The sequence below is a fragment of the Apodemus sylvaticus genome, chromosome 19 (genome assembly GCF_947179515.1).
Source record: "Apodemus sylvaticus chromosome 19, mApoSyl1.1, whole genome shotgun sequence".
Taxonomy (NCBI): Eukaryota; Metazoa; Chordata; class Mammalia; order Rodentia; family Muridae; genus Apodemus; species Apodemus sylvaticus.
Genome location: NC_067490.1, coordinates 5238074 through 5263422, shown reverse-complemented (window position 1 = coordinate 5263422; position 25349 = coordinate 5238074). Strand labels below are relative to the sequence as shown.

The 25349-nt window shown below is 58.2% G+C and overlaps 1 protein-coding gene across 2 annotated transcripts in view; it reads right to left on the bottom strand.

Annotated features, from left to right (window-relative positions):
* The window catches only part of Scube3 (signal peptide, CUB domain and EGF like domain containing 3), a 31811-nt gene extending 6834 nt beyond the window's left edge, over positions 1–24977 (bottom strand). Inside the window, exons 1-20 of one of the 2 annotated variants that reach the window (XM_052164066.1) lie at positions 24570–24977; positions 14826–14948; positions 13866–13991; positions 12128–12262; positions 11275–11400; positions 10893–11009; positions 9025–9072; positions 7114–7230; positions 5541–5663; positions 4842–4958; positions 4075–4200; positions 3743–3859; positions 3492–3614; positions 3117–3233; positions 2661–2819; positions 2255–2470; positions 1746–1907; positions 1372–1539; positions 725–886; positions 274–471 (exon numbers count right to left, since the gene is read on the bottom strand). In XM_052164066.1, coding sequence (XP_052020026.1) covers positions 274–471; positions 725–886; positions 1372–1539; positions 1746–1907; positions 2255–2470; positions 2661–2819; positions 3117–3233; positions 3492–3614; positions 3743–3859; positions 4075–4200; positions 4842–4958; positions 5541–5663; positions 7114–7230; positions 9025–9072; positions 10893–11009; positions 11275–11400; positions 12128–12262; positions 13866–13991; positions 14826–14948; positions 24570–24654 — 2665 coding nt within the window. In that variant the 5' untranslated portion in view covers positions 24655–24977. The remainder of the gene's footprint in view (positions 1–273; positions 472–724; positions 887–1371; positions 1540–1745; positions 1908–2254; positions 2471–2660; positions 2820–3116; positions 3234–3491; positions 3615–3742; positions 3860–4074; positions 4201–4841; positions 4959–5540; positions 5664–7113; positions 7231–9024; positions 9073–10892; positions 11010–11274; positions 11401–12127; positions 12263–13865; positions 13992–14825; positions 14949–24569) is intronic. The other variant, XM_052164067.1, reaches the window with a different exon arrangement.
* Positions 24978–25349: the final 372 nt, after the last annotated feature.

Sequence of the window (25349 nt, the reverse complement as noted above, 5' to 3'; positions counted from 1 at the left end):
CATCCCAGGCTTGTCCCACAAGGCTGACTACTGCAGTCACGTGCATCAAGATCGACATTCCAGGATGAGGACAGCAGGAGGCTAGGGTTGAGTTAGTCAGGCGGCTGCACTGCATCCCAGACTGGCTTCTTCACCTGCCCCCCACGTCCCGGGCTTTTGTCCCCAAGGCTCCTCTCTGTCCGCTCTCATCAGTTCCCAACTCTACTGCCCTAGCGCTCTCTTCCCCAACCGGATCCCAGCTGCCCATCCCGGGCCAGCTCTGCAGGCACCCACAGTTCTTTCTCATGACCAGGACGTCCCCACATTCGTCCTCAGATGGCAGGAAGATCTCGGGGACCACAATGAGGATCTTGCGCTTGGGTGGGGGGTTGATGTTCCAGACGCACTCCACACCGGCTGGGTAGTTGCCCGGGTAGTTGGGAGACTCGATGTAGCCAGTGAACTCGCCCAGCTCCCCGCCACACTGCCGATCTGCAGCCGCACCCCAGTGGAGAGAGCACGGGAGAGATGAACAGTCAGTGGGGAACCATGCTGAGCAGGCTGAAGAGATGACGGGGAGGACACCATCTGTGCTTCAGGTCCACCCTCCTTCCTGCCCTTCCAGGACCTGACAGCTGGCCTGGAGGGGACCCGGCTGCCTGCCCACCCACTCGCTGCCCCCCTTTTTCCATGCACACGGTTCCACAATCTCTCTCCACTTCCCACAGCCTGGCCTGCCACGTACTCTTGCACTGGGCCACACTGGTAGAGCCATCAAAGTCAGTGCTTGTATTTCCTGGGCAGCGAGTGCAGAAGTTCTGACGGAAGTCGGGCTGGTAGGAGCCCACGGCACAGCGGATACAGCGGTGGATGCTGGTGTTGTAGTAGTGGCCTGGGGAGCACTGGACTGCAAGCAAGAGGGAAGAGGGCAGAAGCTAAGATGGGGTAGGAGAGCGGGCATCCTGACCGTGCACAGGCAGGCACGCTTGTCATGGAGAATGCAGACATCAGAGATACTCAGGTTTCTTCCAGGATCCCTATCTTTCCCAGTCATAGTCTAAGGCCAGAGAAGAGAGTCTTTCCAGAGTAGCCACATCCCCTCCCCTCCCTGCAGGCCCTCCCTGGGCAGTGCCAGGCTGAGGTAGGAGCTCACTGGGGAAGGAAGGGAATGGCGGCCCAATCTGCACTCTGGACAGGAAGGGAGGGAGGGTTAGCTACTTTGTATCCCCAGATCTGGCCCAAGGGGTGGCATGTATAGTTAGGCGCCTAGGTCTTCCCTATGGGGGGGTGAGGGGACAGGATGATCAGATGACATACTCAGGCCTGCGGAGGGGCTTGGAGATTGGTGGAGGGCAGTGGAGGGCAGCCCCTGGGAAGTAGACACCTGCTCACCCTTGGCGTCACAGTCCTGGAAGGAGACTGCCCCCTCGTGCTTGGTGGTGAGGCCCCCGCCACAGGGGAAGCACAGGGTCCGGCCTGCTTCAGGTTGATAGGTGCCGCGTGGGCATGGCTGGCAGGGTTTGAACCCATCTCCTGAGTGCTGGCCGGGTGGGCACTGACCTGCAATGAGGCGAGGGCCCAACTCTGATGGGGTTGGTCCTGAGTCACTTCGTGGGGTCACCCGGTCTTAGGGGACGGAGGCATACAGACAGGACATCAGCTAGGAGACTGGCCTGGAGCCTGGCCCTGCCCTTTGGGAAATCCCACGCCCGTGGGCATCCCAGTGCCCACCCTATCCCACTCTGTGTTGTTTGTTCCCCTGGCACCTGCACACGTGGTGACGTTGGTGGCTCCAAGAGGCCCGTGGGCATCACTCCCAGGGCAAAGGTCGCAGGAGAGCTGCCCTTCCCTCTCCTGGAAGGTGCCCGCTGGGCATGGCACACACTGCTCCGTCTGGCCGTGGTAATACGTTCCCTGCGGGCAGCTGACTGAGGGAGAGTCGGCCGCGCTAGCCACCCCCCATCCCCCACCACCCAGGCCTAAGACTCCCCTTCCCGCTCCTCTGGACATGGGAGATCTACTAGGGAATGAACAGAATCCTGCTTGGAGAGATAGGGATGTCAAGTCTGTGTGCAGAACTGCCGGCCCTGCCTGGTGTCCTAGATTTCAGCCCGGGACCAGGGAAAGGAGGCCGGCGGGCAGGAGGGTCTGCGCTACCTCCTGTTTTGAGAGCTTCGCCCAAGGCTGAGGCGAGGGGTCCTGCTCAGCTCCGAGCCAGGGCCAAGTTGGGCCTCCCCCACTCCCCACACCGTCTCTTCCCTGCACTCTCCCTTACCACACTTGGTGCCTGCTCGGTGCTGCCCCGGTCGGCAGACCTCCACCGGCTCTGCTCGGTCCGCAGCTACCGGGCCTGGCTTGTGGGCTAGCTCATAGTCAAGGCCGGCCAGGCGCAGCAGGAACCGGCCCTGGTTGACGGACTTTCTGAGCATCTTCAGGGACCCTTTCAGCCTTCGTTCCATCCGCTGTCGGAGGCAAGTGAGCCCACAGCCAGCTGGTAATGGGTGGTTGTGAGTCAGAGAGGAGAGAGGTCGGAGCAGACCACAGCGGACAGGCAGCCCTGGAGTTTGCTGCTTCCGTGACACAGGCCCAGAGTTCAGGTGCCCTGGCCCTGGCTTGTCTCTCGGACCCTGGCTGTGCACCCTGCTCTTTGGCCCTCAACCCAACAATGTCCCTAGGCTCACCTGTCGTTTCTTCTGCTCTGACCTCAGCTTCTAATTCCAGGGTGAGCCGGGTAACCTCCTTGCCTGGAGGGGTCCGGGCCCGCCTGCCCTTGCCCTTCCGAGAAGAATCACACTTAAGGTGGATGAAGGTGATCTGGCAGTCAGAGCAGGAGGCACCGCCTGGAAACAGAGGCCCTGTCAGCCTGGAGCTGTAGCTCCCCTTGTAGACAGAGTTCTCCCTCCTGCCTCTCATCTCTCCCTCCGCCCCAGGCAACCCTGAGCCCACCTCTGCCCCCAACCTCTCCTCAGCTAGTCTACTCCGTGGGAGGGAAGGACGGGGACTCCCAGGGCCTTAGCCTACAACAGCTTCCCCTGTTTCTGTCCACAGCTTAGGGTGCAGGTGAATCGCTGACAGAAGTAGGCAGGGGGCTGCGAGGCGGGAGAGCCCGGTGGGACGCGAGGGAGGACGGTCCAGACCTGGCCCGGGTATTCTGCTGGCGTCTTCTGCTTTGCCTTTGTTTCGCAGATGCAGGCGACATTTGGCATCCTTGACCTTGAAGGAGGCCCTCTGCTTGACTGGCAGCACTGAGGCCTCTAGAGGGGGGAGAGAGTCTCAGCCCAGCCCGCCAGGGCCTGGGATGGCTTGCTGTGGGCGGTGGCTCCAAGCCGAGCAATAAGGCTTGGCTAGAGAGCAGGATCGGCAAAGCCGAGAGTAATGGAGTAACGGAGAGGAGCCAGGCCACGAGGCTCAAGAGTTAAATAACCCAGGCGGTATGGGCGAAAGGCAGGCTAGGGGTGAGGAGGGCTGCGCGTGCGCGCGAGGGAAGGAGAAGGACTTCTGCACAGGCTCACCGTGGCAGGAGCTGGAGCTGGAGCTGGAGCTGGAGCTGGTGCTGTTCCCAGGGTGGATGGCTCGGACTGGAGCAGCTTTAGGGTTCGGGGTACCACAGCTCACCGTGAAACCATTCTCCGACTCTGAGAGAAGGGGCCTATCACAGCTCTGACCCACCTCTCAACCCCCCATGGTTGGAGGAACCCCAGGAACAGGGGCGCTGCTGAGCAGTCTGCCCTCCCTTCTCCCCAAAGCCCCGCCCCCCACAGACCTGGCAAGAACCGGGCCCGAGAGGGACAGGTCAGGGCACAAGTGTCCTTCTTGCCCGAGCGATTGCAGCTCAGCATGGCTTTTGAGGCTCCAGGACTGCTCTGACACTTCACTGGCTCTAGGAAGGGGAAAGCAAGGTCTGAGAATATGGAACGAGCCTTGTCTGCCTGCCCTCAGACGGTCACTACGGAAAAAGAGACTATACACCCCCAAGGAGACCAGGCACATTTTAATCCAGAAATGTCCTGTCTAACCCAGCCGCCACCTATGTTCTCCTCACACCTTCTCCTGAAAGAGCATTGCCAGGTCTGTGCAGCAGAGGGCGCCACTCACCTGTGCAATCCTTTCCATTCCAGTGAAGGCGGCCCTGGCCTGCCGGGCAGGTACACTGATAGCTGCCCGGGGTGTTGATGCAGCCAAAGCGGCAGCCTCCCTTATTGACGCTGCATTCGTCCACATCTGTGGGAGGAGTCGGAACTCAGACTGCCAGTTCCTTACAGAGATTACTGTGTATTTACAAATCTGTCAGGCAGGCAGGTCGCACGTTAACATTCTCACAAATCTATTAAAAGGCTCTCTGGGCTGCGAAGAGCTTAAACTTCTCTCCCTTCTCTATATCCCCAGTCAGAGTTGCTGCTGAGCAGAGGCTAATCCAACCAGACCAAGGCTTCAGAGCCTTCCTCTCTTGCCCTCTCATTGGGCTAGAGACTGAGGGTGGGTCTCTGGGAACAGCGAAGGGAATTCAGGGTAGAATTAGGAGGCGGAGTCTGTCATGGTTATATGCTGCCTGCAGTCGCAATCCTTGAGAAGTGGAGGCAGGAGGATCAGAGTTCGGGGTCACCGCTGGCTACACGTGTGTTTGCAGCCATCCTGGGCTACGTGAAACCCTCAGGCATCTTGCTGCCGGGATACTGTTGTCTGGTGCCCTGCCTCCCAGCTGGCCTTGGGAAGCTGCCTTCTGTTTCGTTGTGTTGGATGTGGACATGACACAAGCACCCCAGGGTTTCTCATTACAAGCCAGCATGGGGACATCCGACATTTGGAGAGTGAAGGGGCGTGGGAGGGGCTGGGGTGGCTGGGAGCAGGAGGGTGTGACTTACCCCCACAGTGAGTGACACCATACAGAAGGTAGCCCCGATGACAGAGACACTGGAAGCTCCCCGGGGTGTTGACACACATGTGGTCACAGGTTCGGTCGAAGGAGCACTCATCTATATCTGGAACAGCAAGGATTCGAACCACCAAGTCTGTCTGGGGACACCTGACCCACGCTCAGGTGAAGGGCTCCGTGCTGAAAGACCCTGGACTGACTGCAGAGTGCGGCTGAGCACCGACAGCTCCCTCTCTGTCCTCTCTCTGGGGTTCTGGGCTTTTGTTTGTTTTGGGTTTTGTTTTGTTTTGTTTTTGAGACAGGGTTTCTCTGTGTAGCCCTGGCCATCCCTGGAACTTACTCTGTAGACCAGGCTAGCCTTGAGCTCACAGAGATTTGCCTGTCTCTGCCTCCCAAGTACAGGGATTAAAGTTGTACCATCACGGCCCAGCATGGAGTTTTTGTCAGAGTCTAGAACCTGTGGGCTATGCCATAGCACGTGGAACCTAGCCGCAGCAGGCCACGCTTGGGAAAATCTAGCTTGTGGTGAAAGCTGTCTCACTGCTTGCCAAGCAAGCTGTGTGGTCAGCACGGGGCTGGCGTCTTGTCTGTCTGTGGCCTGACCCTGCCCGTAGAGGCGCTCCTGTGTCTACAGGTTGCTTGGCCTTTGGCACCCCTGCAGCCTCCCCCGTGGCCCGTGCCCGCTCACCCTGGCAGCTCCTTTCGTTGATGAGAAGCTTGTAGCCCTTCTTGCAGCTGCACTCGAAGCTGCCCACTGTGTTGCGGCAGATGTGGTCACAGCCCCCGTTGTTTAAGCGACACTCGTCTATGTCTGGGGAAGCAGACAGAATAGGACGCAGGATAATAATGAAGGCTAGGAACAAAGGTGACAAGATCTCTTCCTCACAGAGACAAGGAGAGTCAAGGAGGCTCTAGCTGGCCTGGCCCTTTCACCTCCTGTCTCCAGGTCTTCCCTGTTTAGGATGTCTGTCCATTAATAACACCATCTCTTCTGAAGCGGAGTCCAAGAACCACCTAAGCCAACTGGGACCCACTGTCTAGGTTTATGGGAGCAGGTGGCCATGTGAGCCCCAGACTGGTCCACAGGCCTTATGCTCCAGCTGACAGCCATCCCCAGGACTGTAGGGAGGGCTCTACTTTCCTGTCACAAAGACTGGGTCAGGAGGGTCGAGCTGGGGACCCTGGTCATGTCAGGCTGGAGAGCCTGAAGAGACTTGTTGTAAAGGGGCAGCCTTGAGGGAGGAGGGGCTGGCTGGGTAGGGAGGACTTCTAAGAGAGAGGGAGAAAGGCTGTGGAGATGGAGATGAGGGGCCAGGCGGGGACTGGACTGCTGTGGTCTGGAGAAGCTCAGAGCCTGGCAGCCTTTTGGTACTAAGAAAGGGGCGGGTGGGCAGCTTCCTTCCTGAGGTCAAGTTCCTGAGCTGGTGGCAGACAGGACCCAGGCTACTCACCACTTGTGTGTGTGGGGGGAGAACTTCACTCTTGGCCTACCTGTCAACAGCCCTTCCCAGCAGGAAACCTCTCAACGGCTGACTGACCTGTTGCCCCAGCCCTCCCCCTTCTGCAGCTGCTGGGCCAAAAGACACAAAGAGGGAGCCGGGCACCACTCAGTCCCCACTCCTCCCAACCAAGAGGACACGCACGCATGCACGCACGCACGCACGCACAAGTTGAGTCAGCGTATGCAAAATGGCTCCCCTCCCCTCTTCCTTCTCATCTCCCCCAAACCCCAGCTAACTGGCAGGGAGATGGGATGGGAAGTGCGGAAGCCATAGCGCGAGAGAGAGCCAGGCCAAAAGCTTCCCACAGGATGCATCCTTCTCCTTGAGTACAGCTCGGCCATCTCTGCAGCACACCTAGGAGCCAGGTTCAGTGGAGGAAGCCACTGCCTGGGGCCAGGCCCTGGGTGGGTGCTTCTAACAGAGATCATTCCAGACCCTGGGAAAGGTCTGAGGGGGACACAGGTTGAAGAGTTAAACCGCCCAGGGCTCAGGCGTAGAGTCAGGCTCAGCTGCCCCTCCAGAGTTGGGATCCTTCTCCCCAATACAGGACGGATGGATGAGAGTGGGACTGAGGGAGACCAGGCCAGGAGGCCACAAAGCCGTAGTTGGCCTTCTGTGCCCTCTGCACTGAGGTGTGAGAGGCTGACGGGAGGCACCCCTTAGAGGGGCCCGTGGCCACCTAGGAACTCTCTCATCTGGGCCCTGACCTCCCCGCTTTGACCGAGGGCTCGGCGCGGCCTTGTTCTGCCCGGGTCTCACCTTTGCAAGTCTTCCTGTCTGGCTGCAGCATGAAACCCACTGGGCAGCTGCAGTGGACACCGGTTGGCGCGTCGTGGCACTTACTGTCGCAGCCTCCGTTGTTGACAGCACAGGTCTCTGTTGAGGGAGGTGTGGGTGGTGATAGGGTTACCAGCCTACAGGAGTGCCAGGCTCAGGTGTGTGTGGGGTGGGGTGCTGAGGGAAGGCCTCAGCCACCTCTGGGGCTCAGCAGGAGCTTTAAGCCTCCCCTTCCTCCTGATGGCCCGCACGGCCCTCCCCTCACCTCACGAGCGGCCCTCCCCACACGAGCAAGCGAGCGAGCGCAGGAAGCTCCCGCTCTCTTGCTCGGCATCCCTGCCCCCTACTTGATTGAAACAAGGTGGGCAGCAGTGAGGCAGGTACAAGCCAGAGCTGTCAAGCAGGAATGTGCTGGGCTGGGGGCGGGGCCGGGGCACGAAAGCTAAAGAGGGCCTGTCCTAGGCGCCGGGCACCCCAAGGTTTGCTGGGGGCGGGGGTGGGGGGTGGTCGTGCGTGCTCTGATGGACAGTCTCCTAAGAGGCCTGGTGGGAAGAGTGTCTCTCCACCCTGAGGGAGGGCCGCCTAGCAGCTCATTCTCCCTGACACTGCTGCCCTGGGCCAGAGCCCCGTGTCTACCCAGAAACACACTGGCTCTCTGGTTCTTTGATTTTGCTGATGAGATATGTTGTGAATGGGGTGGCGGGTGGGGGTGGGTCGGGGGGGAGAATCCAGAGAAAGAGAGAAGGTGGAAGATGTAGAAGAGAAAGCTCAGACGGTGCCCTGTTGAGCTAGGTCTCTCCTGTCAGCTCCATCTGCTGAGAGGCCAGAGCAGGAGAACAGACGTTTGGACACTGCATTCAGGGCAAAGCCATCAGCCCCAGGAGAGCAAGAGCCTGGCATGGGGACCCGAGTGCTGTGGCTCCAGGCACCGACCCTCCCACTGGCATCCTAAGGCCTCCATGGGACAAGAGAGGAGTTGGTCTAAGAATGAGGATGTCCGGGCCCCCTTGTCCCCAAAGCAGGCCGTGTGCCAGGGCTCCAAAAGAAGGCCACCTCCCACCTCTGCCTGGGTGTCCTTGGCTTGCCCTGGTCTCATTGTGTTCTCCCTGAGGTCAAGTCCAGACTCCCCCAAAAGTGCTCTATGTATGGAAAGAGGGCTCCCAAGGCCTGGAATAGCATAGTGGGGGACAAGATGCTGTCAATGTGTAGATCCTCTGAAGTATCCAGGATGGGTGCAGACAGAACTGGCATGGTATTCACCCCAGGCTAGACCAAGACGCTGGGCAGGGCTGCCCAGCTCTGCAGGACACTGTCTGAGCGCAGGGAGAAGGGCACAGCTCACCCTGTCTTTTGTGCCAGGCTCGGACCACATGCTATGCTTTCATTATCATTATGACACCCGAGAGAAGAAAGACTGTCACTCCCCTCCTGCAGGGGAGTGGACCGAGGGTCAGAGAAGATGGCAGGTGAGGACGTGGAGAGCCAGGATCCAGGCTCAGGTCTACTGAACCCAGTCAGGCTGATGCTGGGTGGCATGACAGACGGAACCCAAGAAGGGTGACCCACAGAGGGCCTGGCACCCAGCTCTGATACACCTTATCTCCTCAGCACAGTGGGAAGAGCAGGAAGAGCGGGCAAGACGCTGGCTGTAGGGACCGCGAATGAGCGGGGCACGGATGGCTGAGACCAACCAGGGGATGAGAGGCAGAGGAGGAGGCGGCACCAGTGTAGGGAGAGCCAGGGACCAGGCACAAAGGTTCCCAGTCCCACCTGATGGGTCCAGAGCCCGCTCTGCCAGGGGAGCCCTGCTGGGCATGCGGTTAGTGGGAGCCCCAGCGGGTTAGCCCTTCCCTAGCAAGCCGGTGAGTGCAAGCAGAGCGCAGACATATTTACCATTAGAAACGGCCTGAGTGGGCCCGAGCTGCTCTGGCCGCCTCTCCCCTGTTTGACATTGTAAAGAAGCTGTTTAGATTCGGGGCAGGCAGGGCCCACCCGCGCCCTCCACCCTGACGCCCCAAACCTCTAGCCCCATGTGCTGATCCCAGATTAGCCTCATTCCTCAGCGTGGCCTGCCTGGTACCCTTAGTGAATGAAGCCCCCATCAAGGGGACGGAAAACAGAGATGCTGGGTCTCCTAGAGAGCCCTGTGGGTCCAGCCCCACACAGCAAGCTGGCACGCGATGCCACCTCTCAAATCCTTTCTCTTTTAACTACACGCCTCTCTCCCCACTCCAACTGCATGTCCCCATAACCCCAGTGACATCTCCTCCTGCCAAGAAAAATGGCGTCCAAGACAAGTAGGCTCCCTTCCCTCGGGGCAGAGGGAGAAGGATATGGAGGGAGCAGCCTCACGTGCTCTGCCCGGAGTGCCCCGTGGGTCTGGGTTAGAGAGGCCAAGCTCGATAACCGGCATTGTCAAAAGCAGCCATGTTTGAGAACACTGGAACAGAGACCCAAGGGAGCCACGCCCGTCCCCCACGGGGCCTCTGTCTGTCCCATGCATCTGCTCCCTAGGGACCGCATGCAGGTTCTTCTGGAAGAATCTGGGGCTATATGGGCGTGTCCAAGGGGTGGTGGGAGGTTTGCAAAGCAGAAGAACTAGACCTGTCAGGAGAATAAGAAAGGAGCTGGGACAGCACAGCCAGAGACAGAAAGGCGACCTGAAGGCCTGAGCCTGCCTTGGGGTCTCTGAAGAGTTAGAGCAGAGCGGGAGAGCTTAGCCTTAGGCAGCCCTATGGAGCCCACCTGACCCCGTCCCGTGGGTGTAGTGAAGAGGACACGGGGCAGGGGCGGATCAGTTCTTAGCCGCCTTGGGGACACACACATACACACACACACACACACACACAGCTTCACAGAGCAGCTGCGCCCACCGTTCCATCCTCAGCCCATACCTCAGCCCGTGTGTCACTAGACACATGCCTCCATGAATGGCAGTACCACAGAGCAAGCACAGCCTCCTTCGCCCGGCCTGAGGCCCTGCCTCTCATTCCCACTTCTCTAAGGAGACTCCTTGTCAGCCCTCCCACCGCTGAAGAAATAGCAACGGAAGGAATCCAAAGCTGACTTTAAGAACTTCGCTCATTCAGGGTACCTGGAGACTCGGGTCAGGCCTGGGAAGGGTTTCAGGCTTGGAGGGAGGGGAGGCTGCAGCAGCAAGGGGGTGGGTGGGCAGCCACGGGCACGGTGGAAAGCCAGGACCGCTGGGTGCTGGGTGGGAGGTGGGCCCGGGGCATGGTGAGGGGTAGGAAGGGGGTTTGCAGGGGTAAAGAGGAAGGGGGCCCGGAGCCACCCTACTTGTTCAGCCCAAGGCTAACTGCTCTGGAAGTGTGTACTGTGTGCCGGCACCAGTTCTATAGGAGGGGCACTGGCTGTGCTAAGTCCCTTACCACGCTAGTCAGCCAGAGCCTGGGTCAGCTGCTCAGCTGACCTCCCCAGAATCCCTCAAGTTATCGCTTCCGCCTCGGTTGGCCAGCACCTCGGCTAATGGCTCCTAATCTGGATGCTTCAGTGTGGGAGGAAGAGGAGGGCGGGATGCCTGGGGGGCAACTAGTCGGGCGTGCCCTTGGTCAGGGTGCTCCTCCAACCTGTCGTCCTCCCGGTCGGTCGCCATCCCCACATCAGCAATTCCATCAGCGCCTAGATGTGCCCTTCCATCAGCGCCTAGACACGCCCTTCCCAGGCCGCTCTCCTCCTGCAGCCTGCAGCCCCACCGCGACCCCGGCCGGCACAGGCTCGAGCTGTTCCCTGGCTTTACCCACCAATGCACGTCTTCCCGTCGGTGTGGAGCACAAACTTGACGTGGCAGCCGCACCGAGGACCCTGCTCCGTGTCGTCGCACGTGTGCTGGCAGCCGCCGTTACCATAGTTGCAGGTCACTGCACAGAGGGAGGAGACGTGTCAGCCTGCTTGTCCCTCTTGCTACAGGTCTGCAAGGCAGTGTGTGTGTGTGTGTGTGTGTGTGTGTAGGGGGGAAGCCACCGTCTTCCTCACTGTGTCCCGCTCCCCAGTCCTCTTTCCTTCCATCCCTGCCCTCTGGCTACCAAGGCGCCACACCCTCCTGTCCCCCCACTCCCCTGCCCCCCACCCTCCTGTCCCCCCCACCCCCTCCCATCCCCCCTACCCCCCACCCCCATCTCTCACATTTACAGTCCCGCTGGTTCTTGGTGAGCTCGAAGCCAGGGCGGCACTCGCAGGCAATGCCCCCCTTGGGAGTCTCCCGGCAGATGTGGGCACAGCCGTGGTTCTTGTTCATGCAGTTCATTCCTTCTAAAAGGGGAGGAGGGGAGGCTGACGCTCCATCTGCACGGGAAGCCCCGATGGGGTGGAACCAGCTGTGGCTAAGGACGTCCTAAGGATCAGCTGAGACAGCTGCTCTGAGGCTCTGAGGGTCTAGGAAGGACCCAGAAAAAAACTAAAACAGGATCTCTTCCCTCAGAGAGCTTACACCGGGACTAGAAACCTGAAGAAGATAAATGGCCGTCACACTGAGACCAGGTTTCTCTGTGTAGCCCAGGCTGTCCTGGAACTCACTCTGTAGACCAGGCTGGCCTCGAGCTCACAGATCCGCCTGCCTCTGCCTCCCCTGCACTGGGATTAAGGGTGTGCGCCACCATACCCGGCTAGGCCATACATTTTATTAAGTTCCTACCACAGGTAGGTCAGCACACTAGGTGACAGGGACACAAAGGCAGATGAGACCTAGCTGCTGCTCTCAGCATGTCATGGTCCAATGGTGGAGTGAGCCAGGCTTCGGAAGGGGACACAGGTGAGGCTGTCCCAGAGAAGCAGCTTACAGCCGCTCACGAACAGGAGTTGCCGCTGGACAGAGAATGCCCCAAAGTAGCTTCCACTCTACACTGGCCAGGTCCCGGGTCCATTCCCTAGATCTGTCTAAGCCCGGAGCCCTTATGCCGTGAGAAAGATGAAGGGTAGAGAGGAATGGGACAGGGAGTGCTGAGGGGAACCCAGCTGTGCAGAGAGGCCGCGGGCTGACCTTCCGGCCGCTGGATACAGGTGTGCTGGTTGTCACTGAGGAAGAAGCCATCGCGGCAGTGGCACTCGTAGCTGCCCATCATGTTGACACAGCTCTGCTGACAGCCACCGTTGCCCTCCGCACACTCATCTACGTCTGCGAAGACAGGGGTTGGTGAGACTGCTGTCATAGCAGCAGCATAGACTGAGGGTAGACTGAAGAGTGCAGCCTGGAATCGGGGAACCTGGGAGTGACTCTTCCCTCAGATCGTGGTATGGCTGAGGTGCCAACGAAGGCCGCCGAGCCACAGGTCCTCACGGGCAACGGCCGTTTCTGTGGACCTGCCACAGCCTCAGCCTCCTCCCCTTCCCCCAGGCCCGGGCTCGCTGCCCTAGTCCCCAGCTGTTCTCCTATTTTGGTTTAACCAAACAAAGCCTGGCAATGTGGCGTGGCAGGGTGTGGCAGGTGACCAGGCCACACCCTGGATGGCAGAGGGGACAATAGGGTGCCCTGAAGTCACCACCACTAGAGCCAAACTCACCCAGGGAGTCTCACTCTGCATCTGAACGCCATTTTTTCCCCGGCCGCTTCCCTCCCGTCCTCTACTTCTCCCTGGGGAAACTGAGGTCCATCCATAGTTTTTCTTGGAGTTCTCTCAAGGGTTAGAGGGATGGTTGAGGCTATGAACCCTGACCTTTGAACTGACCTTTGTAGCCTCAACCCTCCCTGTACCTGCTCTTTCTCTTCTCTCTATGGTTGGTTCTTGGTGATAGTTGGGTCAGGACCCAAAGAACTAGAGATGGTATTGGTATTCTCGGTCCGGCGGGCACACCTATCCCGTACCGACTACTTCAGATCTTGTCCCTAAATAGTCCCTTGGGTGACAGTGGAGAGAAGGCTCTTCCACAGTAGCAGAGGGGGACGGGGGGCAGCCCCTGGGAAGGGCCTGCGGGGGACCTGGGTGGAAGGGGACTGTGGTGGCCTTCAGCTGAACAGTGAGAGGGCTCCGAGGCCACAGAGCATCCAACCAATCACATCCTGGCCTTCGCTGCTCCTTTGTTGATTCATCTCCCGGCCATGTGGGAGACGACCCTGGTGTCACCCTGGTGTCACCCGCCAAGTCCTGTTAGAAGCTTCAGATTTTCTATGCAGGGGAAACTGACTTGGTCTGAATAACTCTCAAAGATGACTGACTAAAGCGGAGTTTGGCGGCCAAGGGATTCTATCCGTGACAGAGCTCTGGGGTCAGGTGATACCGGGCCAGGCTGAGGCTCCGAACTGGAGAGGGTGGAACTGAGGGCAGGAGGGGGGCCCCCCACAAGGGACAGAGGCACCCCGGGCTCAGAGAGCATGGGCAGCTGCATTAGCACCAGCGCTCCTGCCTCAGCACCTGAGAGATTCTTCACTGGCTCAAGTAAGGCCCCACATGGGTTCTAAGCAGCAGAATCAGATGTGTCTGAAGCTAAGTCATCATCCCCATGCACGGTGCTAAACCCAGCATGTACACACGCACGAACGCACGCACGCACGTACACACGCGCACGCATTCGCACTTCTAGCAGTGCCCCGCCCCACTCCCATGCTCTTCATCCAGCAGCCAGACTGTTTCACCGGCCCTGGCCAGCCTCACAGGGGGACCTGTCCTTGCTCTCTTGAAAGACTGGAGCTCTCTTTGACCACCTTTCTTCCCACATGGCCGAGACACGCGTGAAACGGCTCCTTCCCCAGCCAGCCCTCGCCCGCCCACGCGCTCGCTCACCCAGGCAGTTGTGTCCGTCGTGCGCCAGGTGGAATCCGTCGTAGCAGGTACACCGGTAATTACCAGGGATGTTGACACAGTCGTGCACACAGCCCGCGTTGTCCTCCCGTTCACACTCGTCCACGTCTGCGCAGAGAGAGCGCACACCAGGGATGTTGAAGGTCGCAGACAAACAGCTATGCCATTTTTACTTTTATGTTTTTTGATTACGCCATTCATATACAGTTCTCGAACATTCTTTATTTTATTTTATTTTATTTTTTTGTTTTTAAGATTTTTGGTTTTATCGAGACAGGGTTTCTCTGTGTAGCCCTGGCTCTCCTGGAGCTCACTCTGTAGACCAGGCTGGCCTCGAACTCAGAAATCCACCTGCCTCTGCCTCCCAGAGTGCTGGGATTACAGGCGTGTCGAACATTCTTTAATTGTGGTGTTGCTGGGAAGGAGTCTCATCCTTGAACCAACGCCCCCCACCCCACCCCCCAAGTCCCAGGAGGCAACTGTGGTTCTACTGTCAACAGAAAGTAAGTGTACTTTGTCCACTGGAGCCTCAATTGTGCTCAGGGTCACACACTGAGACTGCTACAACTAGACCTCTCTGCGGTGTTTTTATAGCAAAAGATACGCTTGCTGGTGGGTGAATTCCCACTGGGGTTCACAGGTCCCGTCCTTTACGCATGCTATGACAGGGGCAAGCACAGGCTCCTGTCCCGGGGGTCTCCAGCCTTGGTTTTGTAACTGAGGTGTGCCAGCCTTAGACAGCTGTGTGGCCTCAAGGCTAAGGAATGTCCGAACCAGCATGTCACCTCCACTGTGCGATGCGTTGGTACCCACCCTCTCTGGGAAGATGCGGCCAGGCCTGGAGGCTGCAGGCCCATGGGAACTGTGGTGCCGCCCCCGCCTCCCGGGCCACAGAGTTCATTCCCACTTTCCCGCAGGTTCCTCTTGGCCCCTCCCGCTCACCTTTGCAGTGCTTGCCGTCCCCCGTGTAGCCGGACTTGCAGATGCACTTGTAGGAGCGCGGGGTGTTCTGGCAGATGGCATCGATGTGGCAATGGTCTGTGCCTTCCACACACTCATCTACATCTGCCGGGGGCAGGGGAGGACTCATAAGAAGAGAACTGGTGTCTCTAGGGCGAGTTTTGAAGGTACGTTCCCCAGGGGCAGTGTCCCCGTATGCCCTGCACACCTGAGCTCCCCTCGCAGTCCTCTGAACACTTTAGGAATTAAAATGAAGCCTTACTGCCTCAGAAATAATCAAACCACAGTGACAGCCCCGCCTCTCTCTGAAACGCCCCTCTTCAGTTTGAACAGTACACTGATGTGTCAGACACAGCCCAGCGTGGACTAGTTTATCTTTCTCAGCAGCAGACTTGGGGGGAGAGAGACAGGCAGAGTCACTGGTGATGATCCGGTGACCACTGATGATGTTTTTCTAGACCATGGAGTCCAAGTTGGCCTAGAATGCATCCCATAGCTGGGGGCGGTCCCCCTGCTCCATCTCCCAAATGCTGGGATTACGGGCATGCCCCACCCTGCCCAGCTGCTCTCTAGTAATTAAGGAAGAAAGGGAAACAGGACCTGTCTGGGATCCCCAGCTGCCTCTCGGCAGAACACACTGGCCCTGCCCGGCACAGCGCTGCGGCACCGGCACCGCTGTGATCCCAGCTCTCAGCCACAGCCGTGCACATAAGAACATAGGAACAGAGCTGGTGTCGAGTGAGTTTTGAAGGTGTGTTCCCCAAAGGCAAAGTCCCCATGCACACCTGAAGTCCCTCACCTTCCCTGGAACCTGGAGACCAAGGCAGGAGGATCAGGAGTTCCATGTTACTGAGAGCCTGTCTCAAAACCCAGGAGAGGATGAAGCCAGTCCCTGACTGTTCACCACGGCCCCCGGGAGCTTTAGAGGAACAGAGCGCCACTTGGGAAGATTTCTCTTGGCCCTGAGCCATCAGTGGGAGGACGAGGAGCCAGCAGGTGTTGGCCTGGCATCTGACCCTCTCCTCCTCTGTGCCCTCGAGATCTGGATACTTCTGGACTAACACTCATTGTCCCCTCTAGTCAGTGTGACAGGCAGAGCCACGCTAAAGGAAGAGGCACCTCCAGAGCTGGCTGGGGGTTGCGAGAGGGGGGAGGTGGTTAAGGACCTCGGGTGTGGTGTAGCGTCGCTTGTGTGGCAGAGGCAGGAGGATCTCTTGACTTCAAGGCCAGCCTGGACTATAGAGGGAGACTACACTAAGAAACCTTGTCTCAGGAAAAAAGAAAAGAAAAAGACCTCAAACAGTTGGGGACAACATCACGGCACCCATAAAGAAGTGACAAAGACAAGGACTCACTCAGCAGAAGAGTTTCTGTGTGGCCGTTAACATTCAGAACCACGCAGGTGACTACCCAGCCAGGATAAATGACAGGAAAAAAAAAGCTGAACCTGGCAGGTGCCATGAGGCCCTAGGGCTGAGCCTCAACCCAGGCTGCACAGCAGAGCCGACTCCCCTAAAGATGCCCAAGGCCCCGAAGACTGAACTCAACATATCTGATTCTAATGAGCAGCTGGGGATGAGAACCTCGTCACAGTCTGAGGAGGAAGAGCCCATGTCTCCCTACAAACCGGAAAAACAGAGTGCATGGGTTTGAAGTCTGCCAGTCAAGGAGCAGAAGCCAGGGAGGGAGGGGGCCGGTGTGACTCCTGAACTGCGAAGTGGGGTTTTACAATGCAGATTCTCAGGCCTCCTCGCTGCTCCGGGTGAATCCAGATCTTTAAGGCAACTTCTGCCATTTGTAGATACAGCTCTGAGTATTAGGAGATTGTCTACACTCCAGGCGGTCACCAAGGAAGAGAGAAGATGGAGAGGACAGAGGCCCCGTAGTCACGTTCCTAAGCTAGACCTGTGGTGGCGAGAGGCCGTTGGGGAATGTTTGACCAACTGATGGAATCAGAAGCAGGAAATGTCCAGTCTCAGTAGGGCCACCTGTGGAGACGGCCCCAGCTTTAGATCCATTTTCTGGGGAGGCTTTTTTTCTTTTTCTTTTTTTTAAGTTTTCTTTTAAAGAAAGTTTTACTATGTAGCACAGGCTGACCTCGAACTCATGATCCTCCTGCTCCAGCCTCCCCGGTGTTGGGATGGCAGGTGGGTACCGCCACACCTGGCTCCTTTCTCATTTTCCGCCCTTAAATTTGCCCCCCATACAATGCAGGGTGGTGGCGCCTCCCCAGAAGGGGCCGTTTACTTTTTAATCCGTGAGCTGCCTGAGGAAGTCTGTGGGCAGGAGCTTGGGTGGCTGAAGCCAAGGGCTGGGTACTGGGGCATCTAGGGCCCTTCTGTCCACTATGGTGGTAGCCATGAGCCACGTGTGACCCTCTTCGTTTCAAAGGCCGCTCTTCAGTCCCACTAGCCTTAGGCCAAATACTTGTGGTGGGCTGTGCAATAGGAAATGTCCCAACGGCACAGACCTCACGGAACAGAAGAGCCAACTCTAGGGGTTCTGAATAAGGAACACTTCTGGTGCTGGCCCAGAATTATAGACTCCCCCAGAAGTCCCTCTCTGCCACCATCTCAGCGGCGCCTGTCTCCATGTGCTGGGGCTTGGCTCCTGATGCATCACACTCTTCCCTTTGTCTCCCCTCAAGTGGCCCCCAGGACCAGAGCAGCGGGTGAGGCCAACCACAGCCTGCTGGCTGCTTCAGGCTCTTCCTAGCCTCAGCCATCTCCCTGCTCTCAACGTCTTCTGCTCTGGGAGCTCTGGGAGGTGTCCCACCCTGCTCCTACTCCCTTGGCACCAGCTACTCCCTCGGCACCAGCTACTCCCTCAGCACCAGCTACTCCCTCAGCACCAGCTACTCCCTCAGCACCAGCTACTCCCTCAACACCAGCTAACCAGTCCACTACATCCCACATATCACCTTCTTCCCATTTATGTTGTAAGCCCACCCTCTTGTGTTTTCCAAGACTGGCTCAGAATTGTCTGCCTTGTCCCCCAGTAAGCTCCCAGCCCAGGGGGACTCAGCGTGTCCCCCCTTTGTGGTTCCTGCTGAGCCACTTAGCTAACACTCTGAAGTAACATGTCCCATTTTTCCCCCGTGGCTGGTGACTGCTGAGGAAAGGACCTTCCAACAGTGTGGCTGAAGTTTTCTGGCCTGAGGCACAGATCAGGGAGGCAGGGCCCTAAATCATCCACTTCCACCTCTGCCAGGTCTTCAAAGCTCGCTCCTTCTCAGCACACCTGCCAGCTCAGAATAAGTCCTCAAAGGGACCTCTGTGGCACACACGGCAACCTCAGCTTACCCATCCTCTTAGAAGCTGTTTACCAGCTGCAAGCCAAGCAACACTTTGGGGTGTGAGTTGGTTTGGGCTGGTGGTCCCCGGCTCAGGCTGCGCACTGGAATCTGGGGATTCTGAGGACCCGTGGACGTCTACCCTGGGATCTCTCTCTTTTAAGCTACTTCCTGATCTGGGGGACACTTTGGAGGCAGCAACATGCCACCCTAGGGACGACTGACTGCCTCTACAACAGTCCCGGTGCGGGCTTAGCGCCATGTTCGAGTGGCCTTGAGCCCCTGTGAACACACCCACCTCATCCCCTGAAAACTTGGCACAGCCCCATCCCGGGAACTTCTACCAGTCTCAAATGAGTTAACGTCCACCAAGCACCGGGTGCCACAGCGTGGACACGGGAGGGCTCACTACGAGCTTGCTGCCGGCACTCCTCCTTCCCAGCATCCTCTTGGATGCTCTCCTCATGTCAACTCGGTGCCACAAACTCCTCGGGGCCATGGCTCCTGGACCTTTGACCCCACGATGGCGGCTGGCAGAGCCATGCAACTTGAGCAGTCAGTGAACGGCTCCTAAGTGCCTGCGGGAGGGCGAGCTCTGTGCAGTGCACCCCAGGGGAGAAGCCTGCCTCTTTACTCTCCTTTGACCATCTGGCATTCTGGGAACAGGTGTGCCCGAGGGAGTTTATTCTGAGGAATAGCGAGCTCCCCGGGTAAAGCACCATGCCACCCACAAGGACCCGAGCCAGGATCCCCAGAACTCAAAGCTCGATTCGGGACCGGGCATCTATGCTCCGTGCATCTACACGGGAGGCAGAGGCAGGAGAGTCCCCAGATTGCAAGCCAGCTTGCTTAGCTTATGGAGGCGTGAGCAATGACACTGTCCCAAACAAGGCGGAAGGTGAGAGCTGACCCCCGAGGTTGTCCCCCGACCTCCACGTGTGTGCTGCTGCAGTGTGTCCGCGCACACACAGACTTAAGAGAACACAGAGACAGCGCTCTGATGAATCCCGGACATGAAGAGACTGCAGCCTGTGGGTGTAGGACCATCTTGGGCAGCAGCAGGCACGGGTTATTAAATGGACAGGGAAACACCTAGTGAGGTTATCCTGGGAAAGAACCAATAGCCAGGGTAAGGCCAGGCCCCAAGCCTGCCTGTGAAGGTCTTCTAAAAGCGCCTGAGAGAGAGCGGTCTCGCTTCCCCATGCCCTCAGCTCAATACTTTGTTCAGCCTGAAGCAAGCAGCAGGCTCAGAGCATGAGCTACACCAGAGCTCCATCTGGCTGGTGGTTAAAAGCCAGCACACAGGGTTAAGAGCGCCGACTGCTCTTCCTCAGGTTGTGAGTTCAAATCCCAGCAACCACATGGTGCCTCACAACCGTCCGTAATGAGATCTGATGACCTCTTCTGGGTTGCCTGAAGTGTAGTGTACTCACATAAAATAAATAAATCTTTGGAGAGGGAGTCAGCGTACGGAGCCAGGGTAGACAGGGAGCCCGCAGTGCAGGCGAGGAGGAGGAGGAGAGGGTAGGCGGGGGCAGTGGTGGGCAGGTGTCTTCGCCAGCTTTGGGATTCACTACTCTGGGGCCAAGCAGCTGGTCAGAAACAAAAACAAACACCAGGAGATGCAGGTTCCTGCTGTTAACAGCTTCAACCCGCCAGAGGAAAACTCCAAATAAATATAATTAGAAACTTGTAAAAAAAAAAAAAAAACCACCATCCTCTCTGTAAACCTGCCCCCCCCCCCCAGGATCTACCCTGTGAGCAGACATTCTTCCACAACCCTCCCCCCACCCTACATAGCCTGATGCTGTACCTCACCCAGGGGTCCCTTAGGCCCGCTGTCCTATCTGGCATCACCCAGGAGCCAGTCTGCTCAGTTCGCCCAGTCAGTAACCACAAGCAGACAGCCCCGGGCACAAAGCTCTGAAATCCAAAGCCCGCAGCGCTCTGGGGCTACGGTTCACCAAAGGGGGAAACCATTGGCAAACCAAGGCCCCTAAGCGCCCTGTGATTGAGGGGGTCATCGACCCACTTCTGAAAGCCAGCTATGGATCCAGCTCCAACTCTAGAGCAAGCCCTAGATCTGAGGAAGGAAGGGGGTGGGGTGGGCTGAGGAGACAGATCACTTGTGGCCTCCACAGAGTGGGACACAGAGACACACGCATGCAGTTCTAGGGTGGCTACCTGCTCGCCAGACACAGGACTGTCAGATGCTTGGGAAACTGAGGTGGGGGGGGCGAGAGAAAGGAAAAATAGCAAGCGACCAGGCCTCCAGCAGGCAGAGGAGAGGTCCAGGCGGACAGGCCTGGCCTGTAGGTTAAAAACCAGGCCTCAGGACTAAAGCTTACAAATATGAATGAGTTCAGTAAAACCGGGCCAAACCCCAGAGCTCCCAGCCATTAGACGGCTCAGCGTTTGTCAAAAGTCACCCCTTATCTCCTGCCGGCCCGCCTAGCGCCTCCTGAGTCAGGCCAGAGTGCAGGCTGGTGGGGAAGAGGGCGGCCAGTCTGACAGACAGAGAGGCAATGTCCCAGTCTCCGCCCGCCCGGTGAGAAGCCCATTCATCCCTTGCAAACATCCTCGGGGCTGACCTGACCGTTTCCACCTCTCCCAGAGCCCCAGCAATCCACTCCTTCCCAGGCTCCTGTGTCCCCAGGTCTGGGCCTCCCGTAAGCACTGCCAGCCTGCCTCAGAGCGGCTCCCGCAGTTTCCAGCCCTGACAGGAACTCTTTCTTACTGAGTGGTCATGCGCCGGGCCCCAGCAGAGGCCAGGGTGGGTTCCGGCTGCAAGCTCCTCCACCTCCATCTTCTCCAGAGGATGTGAAGCCATGCCCTCCCCTCCCCCCACCCTCAGTTCAAGGCTCTGGACCAAGCCACCCCGGCCCCTCTCCTCCAATTAAAACTGAACTCACCCGACCCCCACCCACCCCAGTCACCAGAGTGCCGTGCACGCGTGCCCACACACCCTGGCGGTGCACACCGCACCTTCCCAAACTCACACTCGGCCTGCCTCCACTCACAGCAGGTCCTAGCTACTCACATCTCAAGCCTGTTCTCATGGCATCAGATTCCAGAAGGTTCCAGAAAGCACTCTCATCTGAGGGTTGGCTCCTGGTGAGTCTCGCCTTGCTTTACCTGTCTTGGTTGTGGCTCCCAGATCTTTTAGTCCCCTCTCTCCATTCCACCCCACAGAGACTCAGGGGAGTGAGAGGTGACAGAAGGCGGGGACACAAAATTTATATCCTAGCTGTGGGCTTTCCCCACACCTTAGACAGCAAGCCTCAGAGGCAGGTCAAAGGGGTTTCTGAAAACTTTCTTAAAATTGGGATGGACTTAAGGAAACAGATAAAACAGGCTCTAAGAGTGGGGTCTGTCTGTCTGCTCTCTCCAGTAGGGCATTGGTGGGGCACGAGCAGTAGAGGCTGCCCAAGGGGCCACCCGCCCCCGCTGACACGGTTACGGTTTTCATTTCATATTTTAGAGGGAGGGGCTAGGAGGAACAGTCCCCTCACTGTGGACGCCGGCCACAGGAGCTGAGGGGAGCAGGGAGAACGAACAACCACATTAAAGAGGAAGAGAGGGGTGGGGGCAAGGAGAGACAGACTCCCAGACAGAGACCCAGAGACAGAGAGACACTGTTCAGCACCGGATGAACGCCCTCAGCCTCAGAGACGGTGTGATTTCTAAAAGGGTGACTTTCTCAAAACTCTCTCCCTCACACAGGAAGAAAACGACCAGGTAAAGTGAATGGCCAGCCTGGCTGTCCCAGAGCCTGCCTGGGGACAGGACCAGTTCCCCCAGAGGCCCCAAGACCTTGTCATTCAGTTGCAACCTGAGCCCTAAGTGAGGATTAGGTCTTTTTAAGGATAGCTGTCCTGCCAACGCTGCCCCACCCCCACCCCAAAAAAGCAAAGCAAATTAATGCTTTTAAGTTTACAATTACCTTGGTTATCCAGTCTGTCTACTTTAAGACACACAGACAGGCACTTGAAAACCACTCAAAACCGTGTATCCGGCAAGCTCACCCCCCTCCGCAGTCCCACCAGCTGGCCCACCCACCCGTCCACCGGGACAAAACCTCCTGCACTTCTGATTAAAGAACCGGGTCTTTGTAGACGTGGTGGGACAGGGATGTCCCAGGGCTGCTGTCCTTGCCTCCTATCTCTCTCTCTCTCCCCCTCTTTTATTCTTAAGCCCATGCCCTGGCTTCTTCCCCCACCCATGGCTTTGACCCTCCCAGAGACAATGTTCCAGTGGGTATTGGGTACGGGGGCTCTTTTCAAGATGCTCGCTGACGGAGTCTGTAATGTCCAGACCCTCTAGAGTGCCACTGAAAAGCTTCTGGCATCAAAGGTGAACTCCCTGGCCCTGGTGATAGATGGGAGATGTGTGGAGGGGGCTCGGGGAGGCCTCCGGAGCCCGCAGCACTGTGGGTAAGCCTGCAAGGCTCAACCCAGACACTTCTCATTTTCTCTGTAACGTCTACCTGCAAATTCGAGCCCAAGGAAGGCTCTGTATTCCAGCCAACCTGTTGTTAGGCAGCCTTTGACGGACAGGGTTTCCCTGAATGGTAGGGCTAATGAGAGGTTCCATCTGAACCCCAGCCAGACTCAGAAATCCTAAAGGGGGCTGGGGGTACAGTTACTGCAACCTCACCAGGGCAGGTGTAGCCCATGACTGAGACAAGCAGAGACCTTGAGGGTACCGCCTACTCCAGCTGAGTGTCCCCCAGCACCCAGTGAGGTGTCCAATAAAAGGTGTCCTTGAGTACCCAGACCCCTCCTCTCCCCAGCTGGTCTCCAGGCTTGAGAGTTTTGGTTCCCCCAGCACCTGTCCCATTTAGGGGTCTCCAGCTGCACCTGGAGCCCCTTTAATGGGCTGCTTCTCCTCCTGCCCCCCCCCCAAGCCCCTGCAGACACTGGCTCCAACTTGAAAGAGGTGCTTATCTTGTCTCTAGATTACTGCACAAAATCTGTTCCTTCCTCAGACTAAACTCCCTAGCTAATTCCATGTTATGAGTAAGTCAGCATGCACTACAAAAGCCAGCTTTGTTTACGAAAACACACAAGCAAATCCACTGTGGGGAGAGGGGCTGTTCCAGGCAGCAGCAGCAGCGGCGGCAGCAGCGGCGGCAGCAGCGGCAGGCTGTCTGGGAGGAAGGCTGCAGAAGCGGCAGTTTGGGGCTGGAAGGAAGTTAGGGTGGCGTCTAGTACTTGACACCTGGGGGTCTCTAGTGTTTGGTTATGTTAATGGACAGGCCGGAGGGGGCAAGGGAAGAGGCTGAGTTTTGGGAGAGGAGGAAGGTGTTGGCTTAGCACCTTCTAGTAACAGAGAAAAGCTGCGGGCTTAAGACTGAGCCCCCCCCCCCAAATACACTGACCCAACTGACTGACTGACTGACTGACTGACTGCCAGACAACTCCCACTTCCTCAACTCCCAAGTTCAACTTTCCTCATGCCTCAGACCCCCTGGCGGCCTTCAGGAGCCTCTAGCACAATAGGCAGAATCTACCTCCCGGGCAAAATCTTGCTAAGAGGAATTTTCTTTTTGTCCATATAAATCTCTTTTGGGTGAGGACAGCGTGGGGGGAGGGGTACAGCAGGTCAGTGGGGGGAGGGGAGACTGTCCCCAGAGAACTGTGGGACACCAGCCTGGTTTCTGCCAGCGCAGCCTTGGGACTGGCTGGGCAGGGAGCTCGGGGTCAGGGACCAGGGCAGGAGGGCCTCCCAGTCTCTCTCTAATTCCTAGAGGGATCTGTCAGGGCTCCCAGCCTGGAATTTTACTTTGTTATTTTAATGCAATTCTGACCTGGATTTAAATGGAATTGGAAACCCCAGGCCTTAATAAATAAATATTATGATAAGAAATGAAAGCCATGCGAGACGAAAGGAATCACCCCCTCCAAAGGCAGAAACGCAACGTTCGTGCCAGAAGGCAGTCACAGACATTTTCTCCTACTGCCCCCTACTATTCCGTGACAGGCAGTCGGTTTCACCACGAAAGAGTCTGTTTTTCTTTAACATCCTTCGACTTGATAAGACGGTAACTTCGAAATTTCGGCCTGACTCTGCCTCATGTAGGGAGGGGAGGAGGCTACGAAGTGCATAGCATGGTTGAAAACTTCCTTCCCTCAGTCTCAAGCCCCAAAGCGCTGGCAGTGTTTGAGAGAAGATTCTCTCTGCCCTCGGAGGAAGATGCTAGACGGTGGCAGGGAAGCCGGTAGAAGTGCATGCTCCCTTCTGCTGGCCGCCCGCCGCCCGCCCCCCTCCCCCGGCGCTGTAGCCTGTCCCGCAGCGCCCGGTGGTCTAGCCCTGGCCCAGGAGTCGGGGGCACAGGGCCGGGACCTGACAGCCACGCACTTCCAGACACCTGCCCTGGTTCCTCCGGCCCCGCCGCCCCGCAGCCCCACAACCCCGCACCGCGCCCCCCTTACCTTGCGCAGCTTTGCCATGCTGGGCGGCGCGCGCGTGGACCAGCAGGACGAGCAGGCAGAGCCCGGGGACGCGCCCCGAGCCCATGGCCTGGAGCTCCGCGCGGCGGAGCCGCGGGGGTGTCGCAGCCCCGGGGTGGGCGCGAGGCGGAGGGGGAGGGGACAGGAGGGCGCCCCGCGGAGGCTCTGGGCTGGGCGTGGGGAGCCCGCGGCGGGGAGCGCGGGCAGGCGCGGGGCGGCGGCCCGAGGGGCAGCCCGGGCTATCGCACCCGACGCCCTGCTTCGCCCGCGGGGAGCTGTAGCCCGAGAGCGAGCGCGCAGAGCCCGAGCTGGGACCTGAGAAAGGGGAGGGGAGACGTAGCGCCTAAACACGCCCTTTCTGCCTCTTTCTTCCTCCCTAGCCTTCTCGTCTCCCGGGCTCCGTCTGTTTTTCTTCGCCTTTCTCCTCCTCCTCCTCCTCTTTCTCCTCCTCTCCTTGCTCCTTTTCGTTTTCTTCCTCCTCCCCTTCCCACTGCCCCTCCTGCTTCTCCTCTCCGTCCTCCTCCTCCTCCACCTCCTTTTTCGTGCCCTTTTTTTTTTCTTTCAAAGGGGGCCTCGGCGTGGCGGCCGCTCCCCCTGCGCGCCCGGGCGCGCGGCCCCCTCCCCAGGCTGCCGGGCCGCTGCCTGCAGGAATTTACAATCCGGCGCTGGGGGAGCGGGCCCGGTCTCCATGGAGACGGCTTCCCCGGGAGCAGGGAGGTCAGGCGCAGACCGCGCACAATCAATGGATCAATGCAAGCCCCC